The sequence below is a fragment of the Staurois parvus genome, unplaced genomic scaffold (assembly GCF_062004578.1).
Source record: "Staurois parvus isolate SC_StPar_1 unplaced genomic scaffold, SC_StPar_1.0 ptg000648l, whole genome shotgun sequence".
Taxonomy (NCBI): Eukaryota; Metazoa; Chordata; class Amphibia; order Anura; family Ranidae; genus Staurois; species Staurois parvus.
The window spans coordinates 1,953,566-1,971,184 of NW_028318444.1; the positions used below are offsets into that span (position 1 = coordinate 1,953,566).

The following is a 17,619-nucleotide window of genomic DNA, read 5'->3' on the forward strand; positions in this document are numbered from 1 at the left end:
TTTATAGATCAATGCAAATCTGTCTTTTGGATGACATGTAACGATCAGTCTTCCAAATACACAATGACAATCATTCTCTGTCTTGTACACTTCTTGAGAGGTATGAAGTGGACCAACTCTCTATACTACATTGGATGCATCCTTTTTTGTAAGCCTGTCATTACACATAAAAAAAAAACTGAATATAAATAAGAAAATAAAAAAAGAAAAAAATGTCTTAAGTATTGGACATGTTCCCAATAATAATAGGAGCTTGTGCTAGTGTGTTTGTGCTAGTAGTATGAAAAGGAGCTGAGGGCTTTATTTTTTATTTTGAAAGTGCTTTATTTATATCAAATGACATACATTCAATAAATATTCAATAAACTCCTAAAATAATATTTACATAGAAAACACAATGAGGGCAATTTATCAAGACCAGAGAAGCCAGAAATTGGAGCAGCTGTGCATGGCAACCAGTTAGCTTCTATCTTGAATTTTCAAAGTTCAAGCTGAAGATAGAAGCTGATTAGTTGCCATGCACTGCTGCTCCAGATTCTTTAGGATTTTTCTGGTACTGTTTTCTGAATCTTTCAATTTCACTGGCTGGCCCTGCACCATATTTAGTTTTCTGTCTGGTAGAATATTGTTGTAAAGCTCAAAAGTAATTCCAGGCAAGTACATGAATGGGCTTCTGGTCTATGGGAGGGTACATCAAAGCTTGATGAGTAGTTCTGTGTGTTTGCAGCCTAGAAGCTGTCCAAGTACTTGAGAATGACTTTCGAAGCCGGAGCAGACAAGTCTAACAGTTATAGTGCACCATGATATACCTGGCTCACTCTGTTTGCCCCGAGAGGGTGGGATCTGTGTGGCAAAACTAATATTTGAATCTTTGATCTAACCAATCTAGAACTTAAAATTAAAAGTCAGCAGCTACAAAAACTGTAGCTGCTAACTTTTAATAAAAGAACACTTAGCTATCCAGTCCAGGGATCCAGTGTCTTCCTCTTCAATAGCCTTCTGTCCCTGGCACTGGTAATCTTTATTGTGGGAAGCCAGTTATGACTTTTTGTGGCTTCACAGTCTGCTTCCGACTTCACGTGCGCAAGCTGTGCTGTATTTTGTGAATGGTCCTGCAGTCTTCTGGGACCTGTGACATGTCCCAAGAGGCTGCAGGCAGGGAGGGAGGGGGGCGAACTTCAGCTTGGAACACCTAGATGTTCTGAGCAGAAGTGGGAGTGGGTACTTGTCAAAACTAGGTACCCGCTCCCCCCCAAAGAATATAATCCAAAAGTAAAAGAGAATGGGTAGAAGGCAAAAAAGCGGATCTTCCACTTTTGGGTGAAGTTACACTTTAGGTTTTAACCCAGCTGATGTAATTTTAGAAAAAAGGAACACATTTGGACCAATTAAAATGCAAAGTGTTTGAACTTGTGTTTTGGAGGTGGTTTTTTTGCTGAATTGTATGATGAACTTGACTATTTTGTAGCCAACAAAGTTGTAAGGCAGTTGCAATGGCATTTTAGGGGCAGGTTTGCAAGGAAAGCATTTTTTTTGCCTAAATGTATGCAATGGTGCATAAAAAGGTAATCCTGAATATTATGAGAAGCTGCAGTTTTTTAATGGAATATATAGTAGTTGTGTACATATTTTTGTTCTCTCTTTATTATGGTCAGGTCTATGAATAAAAATGTTAAATATATTACTTTAAAAATTAAATATGATTTTGTTTTTCATGTTCTTCCACCTGGTAGAGTACTGTGTTCTGTTTTACATGTTAGCAAGACTAGTTTTACCTGCCTTATAACAAACTTTCTTGACTTTAAACTACCTTTAACTGCTTCCACATAACTTACTAAGTGTTAGAAGCTAGTAAAGCGGTGCCCAGACGACATCCAGGTTTCTGTCATAACCTCACTAGACCGTCTAATGCAGCAGTTTCTGAGGTGTCTAAAATCCCCATGCTTAGTTCTCCTAATGGAATTTTTAGCTAGTTTTGTAAATGTTTTTGGCAACCACTTGATACATTTTTCTTTTTAATATGTTGACAGGCGAGAGAGTAGAAAGACCAGCCAGCTCAAGAAATGTCAAATCACCAGTGTCTAAACTCAGCAGCCCACTGAGTGGCCTACAGATGCTCCCAGAATGCACCAGATGTGGAAATGGAATTGTGTAAGTAAAAAGTTAAAGTCCAGTTATAAGCTCTACACAAACAAAAAAAATCTTTATAGCAGCACAAGACAAAGCTTATGATTTTTATTAATTTAACAAATGCCATGAAGCTACAGAATTTACCTTATAAAGTTATAACTGCCGGCTATTTTTTTCCTCTTCCTCTCTAGTGATAATCCCTCTTCTACAGTTGTGACCAAAATTATTCAACCCCCACTGAAATTGAGTGTTTTGGCCAGTTTGACATTGCTTTTGATCATTCAGTCATCTTGCTTACATTTACATTAAAGAGGCACTTGTAGGTCAGACAAATATAACATAACAGTTATAATGAAATAACCACAAATGTCTTTTCTGTGCTCACAGCATTATCAGTTTTATTCAACCCCCAAGTGACATTCAATCTTAGTACTTAGTACAGCATCCTTTTACAGTTATAACAGCTTTTAAACGTGAAGCATAGCTTGACACAAGTGTCTTGCAGCGATCTACGGGTATCTTCGCCCATTCTTCATGGGCAAAGGCCTCCAGTTCAGTCACATTCTTAGGCTTGCGCACTGCAACTGCTTTCTTTAAGTCCCACCAGAGGTTCTCAATCGGATTTAAGTCTGGTGACTGCGATGGCCACTCCAAAATGTTCCAGCCTTTCCTCTGCAACCATGCTCTAGTGGACTTGGAGGTATGCTTGGGATCATTGTCCTGTTGAAAGGTCCAACGTCTCCCAAGCCTCAGGTGTGTGACGGACTGCATCACGTTTCCATCCAATATCTCCTGGTACTGAAGAGAATTCATGGTACCTTGCACACGCTGAAGCTTCCCTGTACCTGCAGAAGCAAAACAGCCCCAAAGCATGATTGACCCTCCACCATGCTTCACAGTAGGCAAGGTGTTCTTTTCATCATAGGCCTTGTTCTTCCTCCTCCAAACATAGCGTTGATCCATGGGCCCAAACAGTTCTAATTTTGTTTCATCAGTCCACAGAACACTATCCCACAACTTTTGTGGTTTGTCCACATGGCTTTTGGCATACTGCAGTCGACTCTTCTTATTCTTTGGAGACAGCAAGGGGGTACGCCTGGGAGTTCTGGCACGGAGGCCTTCATTACGCAGTGTGCGTCTTATTGTCTGGGCTGAAACTTCTGTACCCACATCTGACAAATCTTTTCTCAGTTCCTCAGCAGTCACACGGGGACTTCTCTCCACTCTACGCTTCAGGTAGCGCACAGCAGTCGAAGTCAGCATCTTCTTTCTGCCACGACCAGGTAGCGTTTCAACAGTGCCCTTTGCCTTGAATTTGCGAATGATGCTTCCTAAGGTGTCTCTTGGTATGTTTAACATCTTTGCAATCTTCTTATAGCCATTGCCCTTCCTGTGAAGAGAAATCACCTCTTCTCTTGTCTTCCTGGACCATTCTCTTGCCTTCACCATGTTTGTAACCACACCAGTAAATGTCTAGAAGGAGCTGAGTATCACAGTCATTTTAAAGCTGCCTAATTGGTGCTTATTATGCTTGATTGCTGCTCGGTGACATCCACAGGTGTTTTCAATACCTGATGGAAAGCACCTGTATGAACCTCTGTTCTTCAGAGTGGTAGTCTTTAAGGGGTTGAATAATTGTGGCAATGAAGAAACCACATAAGAACCATTTACTACTGTATTACATAAACAATTGATGTCATTTTAGTTGCATTTGGGTAGTTACAACGTCCTTGTAGGATTTGATTCTGAATACAATTCCAAATGTACACTATAGTCCCTAAACCCCTTTACAGCATTGGGGGTTGAATAATTTTGGTCACAACTGTACCCCTCTCAAGAATTCCCCCCCATGATGTAATTTATACAGATGGGACACATTATAGAATAAAATATATACTTTTATATACAGTAAAACTACTCTTATAAAACTAATATTGATAAAAACAGAAAGAAGTGCATTTTTCATTTTTTATATGGTTTTTGTATTTATATTCCTTGGAAAAATGATCCCCCCCCCCCAAAACAAAATGCCAAAAGGGACACTAGTTTTTCCTCCAAAATGAATGTATTACTTTGTCATTATTGCCAAACATACAGTGTAGATATCATGTGTTACAGATTATGATTATTTAGTTCTTTTGGTAACCTGTCATAAGATGAATATGCAAATTGGTACTCTCCTTCTGGTACAAAAGCACGTAAGCAATGTGTGGACCTAAGGCAAATATGGATTACAGTCAGTAACATCATAGGCAACTCTAGAGAAACATTTCCTAATAGTTTGAAGGGGGAACGTTATTGCTCTCCATTTTTGGATCCAGCCTTTTGAACTTTCTTTAAATATCATTAATTCACCAAGTACTGAAACTGCATAACCATCTCAGCACTATGTAGAGCTCCAGCCAGCATGATTGCTAGAGTTAAAATAATATGGAGGCTGCAATGATTGATGTCATAGCCATAAAAGTTTCCAAGTCACTGAACCGAAACAAATATGTAGATCAGAACTGCTGTAGAAAGCCCATATTTACATGAGCTTGTACTGGGTCAGTGTCTCAAACTATTGACTGAAGGGGACCAGTATGGCAGACAGGTCACTTGTATTTTCATAAGAGTAAGCAGCGTCAATGTTTCTCTAATTACTGTTTTTTTCAGGGTTCTCCAAAGTAGTCAGTATTTTACCCCCCAAGGGTTGATGGGAGAATCCAAGGGGTCAATATGATTCCTGAGGGACAGAAGGAAGTCAGTAAATGCCTGGGGATCAGTGGGTGGTGGATGATCATTTGGGTCAGTTTTCTTTTGAGATATTTGCAGATCTCTATGTCATCCTTAGTCCTGAAGGTTTGGTGGCTGACAGCAATTGCAGCAATAGCAGCCTTAAGTTGTATCAGCTGTGTGTTATTACTGGCCTCGTTTACCCGGATGCTTTGCATTGTGTTAACTTTTCATACCTATAGTGATAAGAGTGGTGCCAAAGGACTGAATACTGTGAATTCACTCAAAAATTAGCATTGTAACAACCATTATGGCAGCTGCTGATAAAAAGAGGAAGTGTTGACAGTATTCACAATATTATTATGATTATTATTATTTAAAGTGTAGTGAATGGTGTGGAGAAGGGTTAGAACCACTGCCTATTGTCCCTGGAACAGAAATTGAGGAGAACAACAAACTTTTAGAGTTTTCCTCAGAATAAAGAAAGGGGAAATACAGTATTCCAATGGGGACATTTGTTTTGGGGATAACTGTCTAAGAAGGGAATTCATGTCATTTTGGGAGATTTTCTTGAATTTCATGTTGTCATTCAGAAATAGAAAACTTAAAAAAAAAATGGCTATACATACACTTTAAAATAGTGTTTTTTCAATTATTATCATATAACTATGTTTGGGGATTGATAAACAGTCTGCAACTTCATGAAGGGGTTGATGAGCTGAAGCATGTGGGGACCCCTGTTTTAAAGCGTTTATATGCGGGCAGCACAGTGGCTAAGTGGTTAGCACTTCTGCCTGGCAGTACTAGGGTCGTTGGTTCAAATCCCAGCCACGGCACCTCCTGCCTGGAGTTTGCATGTTCTCCCTGTGCCTGCGTGGGTTTCCTCCGGGTACTCTGGTTTCCTCCCACACTCAAAAGACTTGCTGGTAGGTTAATTGGCTCCTGTCTAAATTGGCCCTAGTATGTGTATGTATGAATGTGAGTTAGGGATATTAGATTGTACACCCCTTGAGGGTTAGGGACTGATGTGAATGTACAATATACAGGTGAAACTCAAAAAATTGGAATATTGTGCAAAAGTTAATTTATTTCAGTAATGCAACTTAAAAGGTGAAATTAAAATATGAGATAGACTCATTACATGCAAAGCAAGATAGTTCAAGCTGTGATTTTTCATAATTGGGATGATTATGGTTTACAGCTCATGAAAACCTCAAATCCACAATCTCAGAAAATTAGAATATTGTGAAAAGGTGCAATATTCTCGGCTCAAAGTATCCCACTCTAATCAGCTAATTAAGCCATAACACCTGCAATGGGTTCCAGCGCCTTTAAATGGTCTCTCAGTCTGGTTCAGTAGGAATCACAATCATGGGAAAGACTGCTGACCTGACAGTTGTGCAGAAAACCATCATTGACACCCTCCATAAAGAGGGAAAGCCTCAAAAGGTCATTGCAAAAGAAGTTGGATGTTCCCAAAGTGCTGTATCAAAGCACATTAAAAGAAAGTTATGTGGAAGGGAAAAGTGTAGAAGAAAAAGGTGCACAAGCAGCAGGGATGACCGCAGCCTGGAGAAGGTTGTCAGGAAAAGGCCATTCAAAAGTGTTGGGGACTTTCACAAGGAGTGGACTGAGGCTGGAGTCAGTGCATCAAGAGCCACCACACCCAGACGGATCCTGGACATGGGCTTCAAATGTCGTATTCCTCTTTTCAAGCCGCTCCTGAACAACAACGTAAGAAGCGTCTTACCTGAGCTAAAGAAAAACAGACCTGGTCTGTTGCTCAGTGGTCCAAAGTCCTCTTTTCTGATGAGAGCAACGTTTGCATCTAATTTGGAAACCAAGGACCCAGAGTATGGAGGAAGAATGGAGAGGCACACACTGCAAGATGCTTGAAGTCCAGTGTGAAGTTTCCACAGTCTGTGTTGATTTGGGGAGCCATGTCATCTGCTGGTGTTGGACCACTGTGCTTCATTAAGTCCAGGGTCAACGCAGCCGTCTACCAGGAGATTTTGGAGCACTTGATGCTTCCTTCCGCAGACGAGCTTTATGGGAATGCTGACTTCATTTTCCAGCAGAACGTGGCACCTGCCTACACTGCCAAAAGCACCAAAACCTGGTTCAATGACCGTGGGATTACTGTGCTTGATTGGCCAGCAAACTCGCCTGACCTGAACCCCATAGAGAATCTATGGGGCATTGCCAAGAGAAAGATGAGAGACATGAGACCGAACAATGCAGAAGAGCTGAAGGCCGCTATTGAAGCATCCTGGTCTTCCATAACACCTCAGCAGTGCCACAGGCTGATAGCTTCCATGCCACACCACATTGAGGCAGTAATTGCTGCAAAAGGGGCCCAAACCAAGTACTGAGTACATATGCATGCTTATACTTTTCAGAGGTCCGATATTGTTCTATGTACAATCCTTGTTTTATTGATTGCATGTAATATTCTAATTTTCTGAGATTGTGGATTTGGGTTTTTCATGAGCTATAAGCCATAATCATCACAATTATGACAAATCACGGCTTAAACTATCTTGCTTTGCATGTAATGAGTCTATCTCATATATTAGTTTCACCTTTTAAGTTGCATTACTGAAATAAATGAACTTTTGCACAATATTCACATTTTTTGAGTTTCACCTGTATATATGTAAAGTGCTGAGTAAATTGATGGCACTATATAAGTACCTGAAATAAATAAATAAATAATATTACAATTAACTATGCTACTTAGATTTACCAAACATTTGCCAGATTTTGCATTCTTAGAAATAGAGAATGTGAAATTTGAATGTATAGAGAATGACAGTAAATGTTTTAGTGGTGAATTTGCTAAAAAATATTGGAAAATAAAGATGGCATTTTGTTCCTTTTATTTCTAGGGTTTCCCCAGTGCTGTACACAGTATAATCCTTCTACCTGGAATAACACTGAATTATATTCCTACAATAATGCAGGCCATAGACAGGTCGAAAACCGGACGTTTTTTAGGCCGACGTTACTACCAACGGTAAAAAAAATCGGCCGATCTTCTTCTTCTCCTTCTCCTTCTTCTTCTCCCATCATTGCTGGGAAAATCGGCCGATCGGCAAAATCGCCAATTTTTTTCCAACTTTACCGATCAAAAAAAGTGCCAAAACCCAGAAAAACGGCCGACCAATTAACCCATTAACCCATTAACGGTGCAAAAATCGGCTGATTGTTTTTTTCGGGCAAAAAATTGGCCAATTTTCGACCCCTCTATGGCCTGCATAAGATTGTAAGATTAACTGTAGCTTTCAGTGTTCTTTCTCTCCGTCTCCACTGTCTAGGGACTGACAATGTTAGAACTTTTGTATTTTGTAATCTGCTCCATTTTGTTAAAATGCTCATGAAGAAATGAAAGGATCAGGACTGGTTAATAGTAATGTATTTAAGCCATCAATACTAATTTAAAAAATTAGCAATTAATTTACAGTCTGTCTTCATAAACGTTTCTGACTACTTTGATTGGACTACATAGATGCTCTATCTTATCTGCTTCATAATTTGTTATTACCACAGTACTGTCAGAATATGTATTCTATTATTGTAATGGAATTTGCAGTGACTTTGGTGTTCCTTGTTTGTCAGAATTTTACTTTTTTAGCTCCTAGAATTGCAAATGTTTAAAATGGGATTCTATCCAAAAATGTCTGAACCACGTGATGCACACTAAAAACTCAGCTGTTTCTGCACATTGGCATAGCATAGCATTGTGTGCTGAAACATTGTCTGTGGACCTGTCATACAGTGGTGTCCATGGATAAACTTGTGAAGCATTACAAAAATTCTTCCATACTGTTTGTATTTAGTGGGTGGAAAATGCTAAGAAATGTTTAGCTTAATTTCTAAACTAATATCATCATTATTATTTGCAATAGGAGTCCATGAGAGGTAGACATAATAATCACATGGTGAATTAAGACTGCTTATCTTATTTTACCTGTTCTGAATAGTTTGGTTCTTTTTCATTGTCTTACTCCTCCCATCACCTTAAAGGATAACTAAATCTTTAAATAAATGAATTCCAACCAGGGGCGGACTGACCACTCATGGGGCCCTCGGGCAATAAGAGATCATGAGACCCCTATGTCCTTGCTCACACTCAAACCACACCCAAAAAAGCCTATAAAAGGTACCAGGGGCATCTCATGGGGCCCCTTACTGACCCCGGGCCCTCGGGCAGTGCCCGAGTGCTCGAATGGTCAGTCCGCCCCTGATTCCAACCTTCCCCAATACGTGCTAGTTGCACCCCCTTGTACTTGTACTTGGCTTCTAAGCCATGGTCTACATTGGGCTGAGTGGTGCTCCAGTCTTCCTTTTTGCCAGCAGAGCTACACTGTATTGTGCATACCCAACTTATTGAAAAGGCTTCTTATACACAGTGCCGCGTGGTTCTGCTGGTTGAGAAGAGGACCGGAATGCCATCTAGCTTAGCCTAAGCCATGGCTCCTGGATTGTATGTAATGGGAGTATAGAAAGGATGAGGAGGGGGATCAGTTAGAATTGAGTTTATTGAAATAATAGTTACCTCCTAAATCATTTTTGTGCTATACATTTGATTAGCATTTATAGCTCTTGTTCCTTGTTTACCTTTGGGCATTGTTCACCATCAGTCTGCTTGACCTCTTCCCTGTCCTGGTCCAACAATGCTTAGTCCTGCATATCCTGGCTAAGATTGTTATTTATGACTGACCACCAGCCCCTGCTAGTTATTACAAAATTCGTCTTTTGAATAAATACAGCTTGCAGATTGCATACGGTGTTTGCTAGTTATTGAAATAATCTGGCAATTTCTTTTTGCTTCAGACCTGACTAGATACTCTTCTGTATTCCAGTATGCTATGTTATTGTATGTGGCAAGACACTCTATAAACATTGCATTCTTGCTGGCTGGCTTGTTGCCCACACAGGATGAAACCCACAATGATGCTGGAGATGTCTGTGATTGTATGCTGTACATTTATTGTATTACAAAGAATGCTTAAAAGGACGTTTGTAGTTTAACTATAATTCATTATGTGTATGGGTTTTTATTTTTTAAGTCATCATTGAACTTTACTGTACTACAGTGCCATTAATTCTTAATGGCACCCCTATACACCTTGTCTATGGACATGCAGCACAGCCAGGGGCCGAAGGACAACTCATGGGGCCCCTGTGTCCTTGCCCAAACTCAAAAAAGCCTATGAAAAAGGCACCAGGGGCATCTCATGGGGCCCCCTACTGACCCCGGGCCTTCGGGCGGTGCCCAAGTTTCCAAATGGTCAGTCCGCATCTGAGCGCAGCCATGACTCACAGTAACACTCTACTGCTACTGTGTGTTGTAGAGTACATTGTAGCAAAGAATAGTAAGGGCCCACTCATACCAAAATTATGCAATCATGCATGCATTACTGCATGGATTACTGCAAAGCATGGTACCACGTGGTGGTAGGATGTGGTGCAGTGATTCTGAATAGCACTACGGCACACCTTCTGAGTGCACACATTTTGAGGCAGTTGCAGGAAATAAAACTTGACAGTGTCATGTTGTGTCAAGTGAATGGGTGATTTAAAGCACTGAAGAGGACGGGCTGGTGTGAATGGGCACTACATGCACTTTTTTTGCATATAATGACTCTCTGGTCACCTGGTAATGGTGACACTAGAGCTTTAGGGTGATTGTGACCTCCCCAGTCAGGAGCATTTGACAGATCTGCCTGATCAAGTGTTGTACCATCTGTAATATTTACACTGCCCAGTACCTACCATAGATATTACCCAGTGCCTGGATTTGAGAATTTTGGTCAACATGTATGTTAAAACATGTGATGTGTGATTAGGCAGAATTATTTACTCTGGTATATTGGTACTTTTGGTGGGTTTTATGACATCAGCCAGGGGGTGGCTTCTTACACTGGTTTTTGATTGGTGGATAACAATTTTTTTGCACTGTATTATGGACTCTATCACATGCTTGATGAAGGGGTCCTGCCTTGCTCTGAAATGTTGCACCTTACCCTCGTGATATGATCATCTTAAAAGAGAAGTATGGGTTAAAATAAAACAAAAACATCCAGTAGCCCATTATCAGCTGACTCTGGGTAACAGGAGAGCAAAAGTAAGTGCACTTCTGCGACCCACAAGAGAAGTATGTCCCAAAAAAGTTTTGGCTATATTTCTCTTTTAATAAATGTTTGGAAATTATCTTAAAGATGCGTGATGTGCTTGCAATATATATACTTACATTTTTTTATTTTGGGTCCATTAGTCAGCTTATTAAAATGCATGTGCTCCTTCCACGCAACACACTTACTGTGCCAAATAATTTGCATTAATGCACCGTGAGAATGTGAACCCAGCTTCATACAAAATATTATTTGTGGTTTGTTTAATAGATCAGTGATGGAAGAAAAGGAGCTAAATAGACAGTTCAGAATTATGATATATAAAACCTCCGTAGTCAAACAACACTTTCTGGCATTTTCTATTAATTTACTCTTTTATGGGGATTCAATGTTGTTATGGTTGATAGTGTATGGTTGGTGTACAGAGAATACGTTGCTAACCTAACACACTAATAAAATGGTGTAAAGTAGGAGTATTGTAGGTAATAGTGTTATGAAAGGTCTTGGGGGTAGAGGAGGTGATGACACTTAAAAGCATGCTTACACTTTAAAACACTTATGTATCAGTAAAGCAATACTTAACATAAGGCTTTTTATCTAGTATGTGTGGTGTATTATTAAGTGATTTATCTTTCTTCTTACTCAGTGGTACAATAGTCAAGGCTCGTGACAAGCTCTACCATCCAGAATGTTTCATGTGTGATGACTGTGGGCTGAACCTGAAACAAAGGGGATATTTCTTTATTGAAGAGCAGCTGTACTGTGAGACTCACGCCAAGGAGAGAGTGAAGCCTCCTGAGGGATACGATGTTGTGGCTGTGTATCCTAATGCCAAAGTTGAACTTTACTAATCAATGAAGAGCTTATGTTTTGAAGAAACATAAAGCTTGCTACCAAGCAATATTTTCCAAGGCCTACCTGCAAGAAACGTGTAAAATGGTTTATATTTCCAAGACAAGACATCTCCATTCCTAAAATCCTTACCATGAAATCAATACACAAAGACAATAAAATAGCTTAAAAATATTTTACTTCTTGAATGAATTATGCTAAGCACAGTACCCATAGATAGCATTTTGGAATGGTTATAACACTTAAGCATTAACTATCCATATGTTTGCATTGCTGTTCTGCTTAATACTGCAGTCTACATGTGTGCAATCTACTTTTTTATGTTTTGGCACCAGCAGAAATCTTCTGTAAATACTAGATAATATGTCACTTCTGCTCTAATAAAATATATATTGTTTTTAGAATATTAATGTCTTCAGTAATTGTGATTTGTTTTTTATTTTGGACAGTCTTACTGTGCTCCTTTTAGTATAAAGAATTGTACACATATTTCTTTGATTATTCTTTCTAATAAAGGAAGGGGCTGTATGGCAGCAGGTATAAGCAGTATGGCAGCATAATAGGTGGTATAACAGCAGCAATGGGTAGTATGGCTGCAGAAGTGGGTTGTACGTTAGCTGGAATGGGTGCTATGGTGGCAGGAATGGGTGGTGTCATGAACAAGGTGCCTGACCCCTGCCCTTCTCACTAACTCCTGACAAAGGACCTGCAAATCTCACAACACAAAATCTCATAATCCTAGCAATAACAAATATGAAAAATAAACATCTGTCACCACAGAGATTTGTTCAGAGATTTATATTCAGAGATTTGTCATATACAATAGTACTCTTCAAGAGACAGGGATTTTTTAGTTTGCATTAAAACCTTAGGGACAGTTTAACACTTTTCAAAATAGGGTTTATTGATAAAAAGGTCAAAATGGTGCAAATAAAATATTTTCAGGAAAAATATGTTATAAAGAAATAAAGAGAACAATAAAGCAACAGAGAGTCCAACTGTCCAAGCATAAACATTGCAATGGCTCTCTCAAGTCCAGTTAGGTGTTCCTTGGTTGATGTAAAAACGAGAGCTATCCGAAGGTCCTTTTCCGGTGTATAAAAGGGGTGTTGACAGAGACCATCTGACCAATTACCCGGTTAAAGGGGTGGGTGCTGGGAGGTCACAACGTTTATGACCAAGTCCCAAATACAGTTTTATACTAATAATAATATCTTCTACTATGTACAGGTTGCATTCTGAAAACGAGTAAATTATTGCTCAGCAATATATTTCTTGTCCTTTGATACCAATACCGGATGGGCCTGTCACCCAGGAGGTAGAAGACTACTATTCTACCCTCTCTATGTGCTAGCTTAGTCATTTGATTTGTTCGGTATGATATTCCCCATTCAAATATACTGTGTATATGTATATATATATATATATATATACAGTTGCAAGAAAAAGTATGTGAACCCCTTGGGATTACGTGGAGTTTTGCATGAATTGGGCATAAAATGTGCTTTGAACGTCATCTAAGTCACAACAATAGAAGAACACAGTCTGCTGAACATAATACTACACAAACATTAGATGTTGCCATGGTTTAATTGCACATAACATGTAAACATTCACAGTGCAGGGAGGAAAAAGTATGTGAGGCCCTAGCTTAATGACTTCTCCCAGAGCTAATTGGAGCCAGGAGTGAGCCAACCTTGAGTCCAATCAGTGTGATGATATTGGATGTGTTGCTGACAGCTGTCCTGCCCTTAAAAAACACACACCTGTTTTGGGTTTACTGGTTTCAAGAAGCACTGTCTGATGTGAACCATGCCTCGCAGAAAAGAGCTCTCAGAAGACCTACGATCAAGAATTGTTGACTTGCATGAAGCTGGAAAGGGTTACAAAAGTATCTCCAAAAGCCTTGATGTTCATGTGTCCACGGTAAGACAGACTGTCTACAAATGGGGAAAGCTTAGCACTGTTGCTGCTCTCCCTAGGCGTGGTTGTCCTGTAAACATTACTGCAAAAGCACAGCGCAGAATGCTGCATGAGGTAAAGAAGAATCCCAGAGTGTCAGCTAAAGACCTACAGAAATCTCTGGCACATGCTAACATTTTTGTTGACACATCTACAATAAGGAAAACATTAAACAAGAATGGAGTACATGGGAGGACACCACGGAGGAAGCCATTGCTGTCCAAAAAGAATATTGCAGCATGTTTGAAGTTTGCAAAAGAGCACCTGGATGTTCCACAGCACTACTGGCAAAATATACTGTGGACAGATGAAACCAAGATTGAGTTGTTTGGGAAGAACACACAACACTATGTGTGGAGAAAAAAAGGCACAGCACACCAACATCAAAACCTCATCCCCACTGTAAATCTTGGCGGAGGGAGCATCATGGTTTGGGGCTGCTTTGCTGCCTCAGGGCCTGGACGCATTGTTGTCATTGATGGGAAAATGAATTCCAGAGTTTATCAAGACATTTTGCAGGAAAATGTACGACCATCTGTCTGCCAACTGAAGCTCCGCAGAGGATGGGTGATGCAACAGGACAATGACCCAAAGCATACAGGTAATTCAACAAAACAATGGCTGCAACAGCACAGAATACGCCTTCTGGAGTGGCCCAGTCAGAGTCCTGACCTCAACCCGATTGAAATGCTGTGGCATGACCTTAAGAGAGCGATTCACACCAGACATCCCAATAATATTGCTACACTGAAACAGTTTTGTGAAGAGGAGTGGTCCAAAATTACTCCAGATCGTTGTGCAGGTCTAATCTGCAACTACAGGAAACGTTTGGTTGAGGTTATTGCTGCCAAAGGAGGGTCAACCAGTTATTAAGTCCAAAGGTTCACATACTTTTTCCTCCCTGCACTGTGAATGTTTACATGTTATGTGCAATTAAACCATGGCAACATCTAATGTTTGTGTAGTATTATGTTCAGCAGACTGTGTTCTTCTATTGTTGTGACTTAGATGACGTTCAGAGCACATTTTATGCCCAATTCATGCAAAACTCCACGTAATCCCAAGGGGTTCACATACTTTTTCTTGCAACTGTATATACTCTAATGTGATCAGTCCTTATTCCTGGGATTTCCTGTATCCCACTGATCAAATTTATTTAAGATATGGATTGATATCTACTGCTCCAGGAGTGTATAATAAAAAACTTGAAACATGTAATGATCTCATAAATATTCCGTAAACCAAAGGTCTCATCAATTGTAAGGCCCAGACAGAATGAGATTTACCCTTACATGAATCCCATTGTACAGGGGCTATTAATATATATATATATATATATATATATATATATGGCTCACAATTTTAAGTCCTGAGCTACTAGCCAAGACTTAAGAGTTACTCGCCACCAGTTGCCCCACCCAACCCATACCCTGCCCTGCCCCTATTTCCACCCCTAAACGCGTCCTCCTAAATTATGAAATATCACTGTTAAATGTTTTAGGCAGAATAAAGGAGGGAATGAAGGAAAGGGGGGGAAGGAAATGGAGGAAGGAAAGGGAGGAAGATGGGATGGAGGGGAAAAGAAGGAAGGGAGGGGAGGAGGGAAGGAAGGGGAAAGAGTGAAGGGAGGAAAGGAGGCAGGAAGGAAGGGAAGGGATGAAAGAAACTAATTAATGAATGGGAGGAAGGAAGGAAGAGAAAAGGAAAGGAAGGGATGGAAGGAAAGAAAGAAAGGAAGGGGAGGAAGGAAGGAAAATGACAGAAGGAAGGGAGGAAAAGGAGGGACTAGGAAATGGAGGGAAGGAAATGGAGGGAAAGGAGTGAAGGGAGGAGGAAAGGAAGAGGGAAGGAAGGAAAGGGAGGAGAGGAAGGAGTGAAAGAAGGAAGGTGAGGAAGTAAGGAAGGAAGGGAGGGGAATAAGGGAGGAGTGGAAGGAAGGAAGTGAAAGGAGGAAGGAAGAAAGGAAAAAAAAGGGAAGAGAAGAAAGGGAGGAGTGGGAGGAAGGAAGGGGGAAGGAAGGAAGGGAAAGGAGGGAAGAAAAGGATAGGAGGGAAGGACGGGAAAAAAGGAAGAAAGGGAAAGGAGGAAAGGAAGGGAAAGGAGAGATTGGTTGGAGGGAGTGAGAGAAGGAAGGGAAAGGAGGGAAGGAATGAAAGGAGGGGAGGAAGGAGAAGGAGTGAAGGGTGGGAGGGTATGAAAGCAAGGGAGGGGAAGCAAGGAAGGAATGGAGGAGAGGAAGAAAGGGAAAGGAGGGAAGGAAAGGGAGGGAGAAAGAAAGGGAAGGAAGGGATGAAGAAAAGGGAGGGGAGAAAGGGAGGAAGGAAGGGAGGGGAAGAAGGAGGGAAGAAAGGAAGGAAGGAAAAGAAATGAAGGGAGGAAGGAAGGGAGGAAAGAAGGAAGGAAGGGAGAGGAGGAAGAAAGGAAGGAAGAAGGGAAGGAAGGGGGGAGGAAGGAGGGAAGGGAGAGGAGGAAGAAAGGAAGGGAAAGGGGGGAAAGGAGGGAAGGAAGGAAGGGAAAGGAAGGAAAGAAGGAACGAAAAGGCTGGAAGGAAGGGGGAGGAGGGAAGGGAGGAAGGGGAGGGAATGGAGGAAGGAAAGAAGGAAGGGGTGGAAGGAAGGAATGTCAGACTCACATGGATGGTTCCCGGTTCACATACAGTCAGGTCCATAAATATTGGGACATCGACACAATTCTAACATTTTTGGCTCTATACACCACCACAGTGGATTTGAAATGAAACAAACAAGATGTGCTTTAACTGCAGACTGTCACCTTTAATTTGAAGGTATTTACATCCAAATTAGGTGAACGGTGTAGTAATTACATCAGTTTGCATATGTGCCTCCCACTTGTTAAGGGACCAAAAGTAATGGGACAATTGGCTTCTCAGCTTTTCCGTGGCCAGGTGTGTGGTATTCCCTCATTATCCCAATTACAATGAGCAGATAAAAGGTCCAGAGTTCATTTCAAGTGTGCTATTTGCATTTGGAATCTGTTGCTGTCAACTCTCAAGATGAGATCCAAAGAGCTGTCACTATCAGTGAAGTAAGCCATCATTAGGCTGAAAAAACAAAACAAACCCATCAGAGAGATAGCAAAAACATTAGGCGTGGCCAAAACAACTGTTTGGAACATTCTTAAAAAGAAGAAACGCACCGGTGAGCTCAGCAACACCAAAAGACCCGGAAGACCACGGAAAACAACTGTGGTGGATGATCGAAGAATTCTTTCCCTGATGAAGAAAACACCCTTCACAACAGTTGGCCAGATCAAGAACACTCTCCAGGAGGTAGGTGTATGTGTGTCAAAGTCAACAATCAAGAGAAGACTTCACCAGAGTGAATACAGAGGGTTCACCACAAGATGTAAACCATTGGTGAGCCTCAAAAACAGGAAGGCCAGATTAGAGTTTGCCAAACGACATCTAAAAAAGCCTTCACAGTTCTGGAACAACATCCTATGGACAGATGAGACCAAGATCAACTTGTACCAGAGTGATGGGAAGAGAAGGGTATGGAGAAGGAAAGGAACTGCTCATGATCCTAAGCATACCACCTCATCAGTGAAGCATGGAGGTGGTAGTGTCATGGCGTGGGCATGTATGGCTGCCAATGGAACTGGTTCTCTTGTATTTAATGATGATGTGACTGCTGACAAAAGCAGCACGATGAATTCTGAAGTGTTTCGGGCAATATTATCTGCTCATATTCAGCCAAATGCTTCAGAACTCATTGGATGCTGCTTCACAGTGCAGATGGACAATGACCCAAAGCAGACTGCAAAAGCAACCAAAGAGTTTTTTAAGGGAAAGAAATGGAATGTT

The 17,619-nt window shown here is 40.7% G+C and overlaps 1 protein-coding gene across 1 annotated transcript in view; it reads left to right on the forward strand.

Annotated features, from left to right (window-relative positions):
* The window catches only part of PDLIM4 (PDZ and LIM domain 4), a 242,311-nt gene extending 230,071 nt beyond the window's left edge, over nucleotides 1-12,240 (forward strand). Inside the window, exons 6-7 of the mRNA XM_089694062.1 lie at nucleotides 2,031-2,151; nucleotides 11,629-12,240. Coding sequence (XP_089550188.1) covers nucleotides 2,031-2,151; nucleotides 11,629-11,833 — 326 coding nt within the window. The 3' untranslated portion in view covers nucleotides 11,834-12,240. The remainder of the gene's footprint in view (nucleotides 1-2,030; nucleotides 2,152-11,628) is intronic.
* Nucleotides 12,241-17,619: the final 5,379 nt, after the last annotated feature.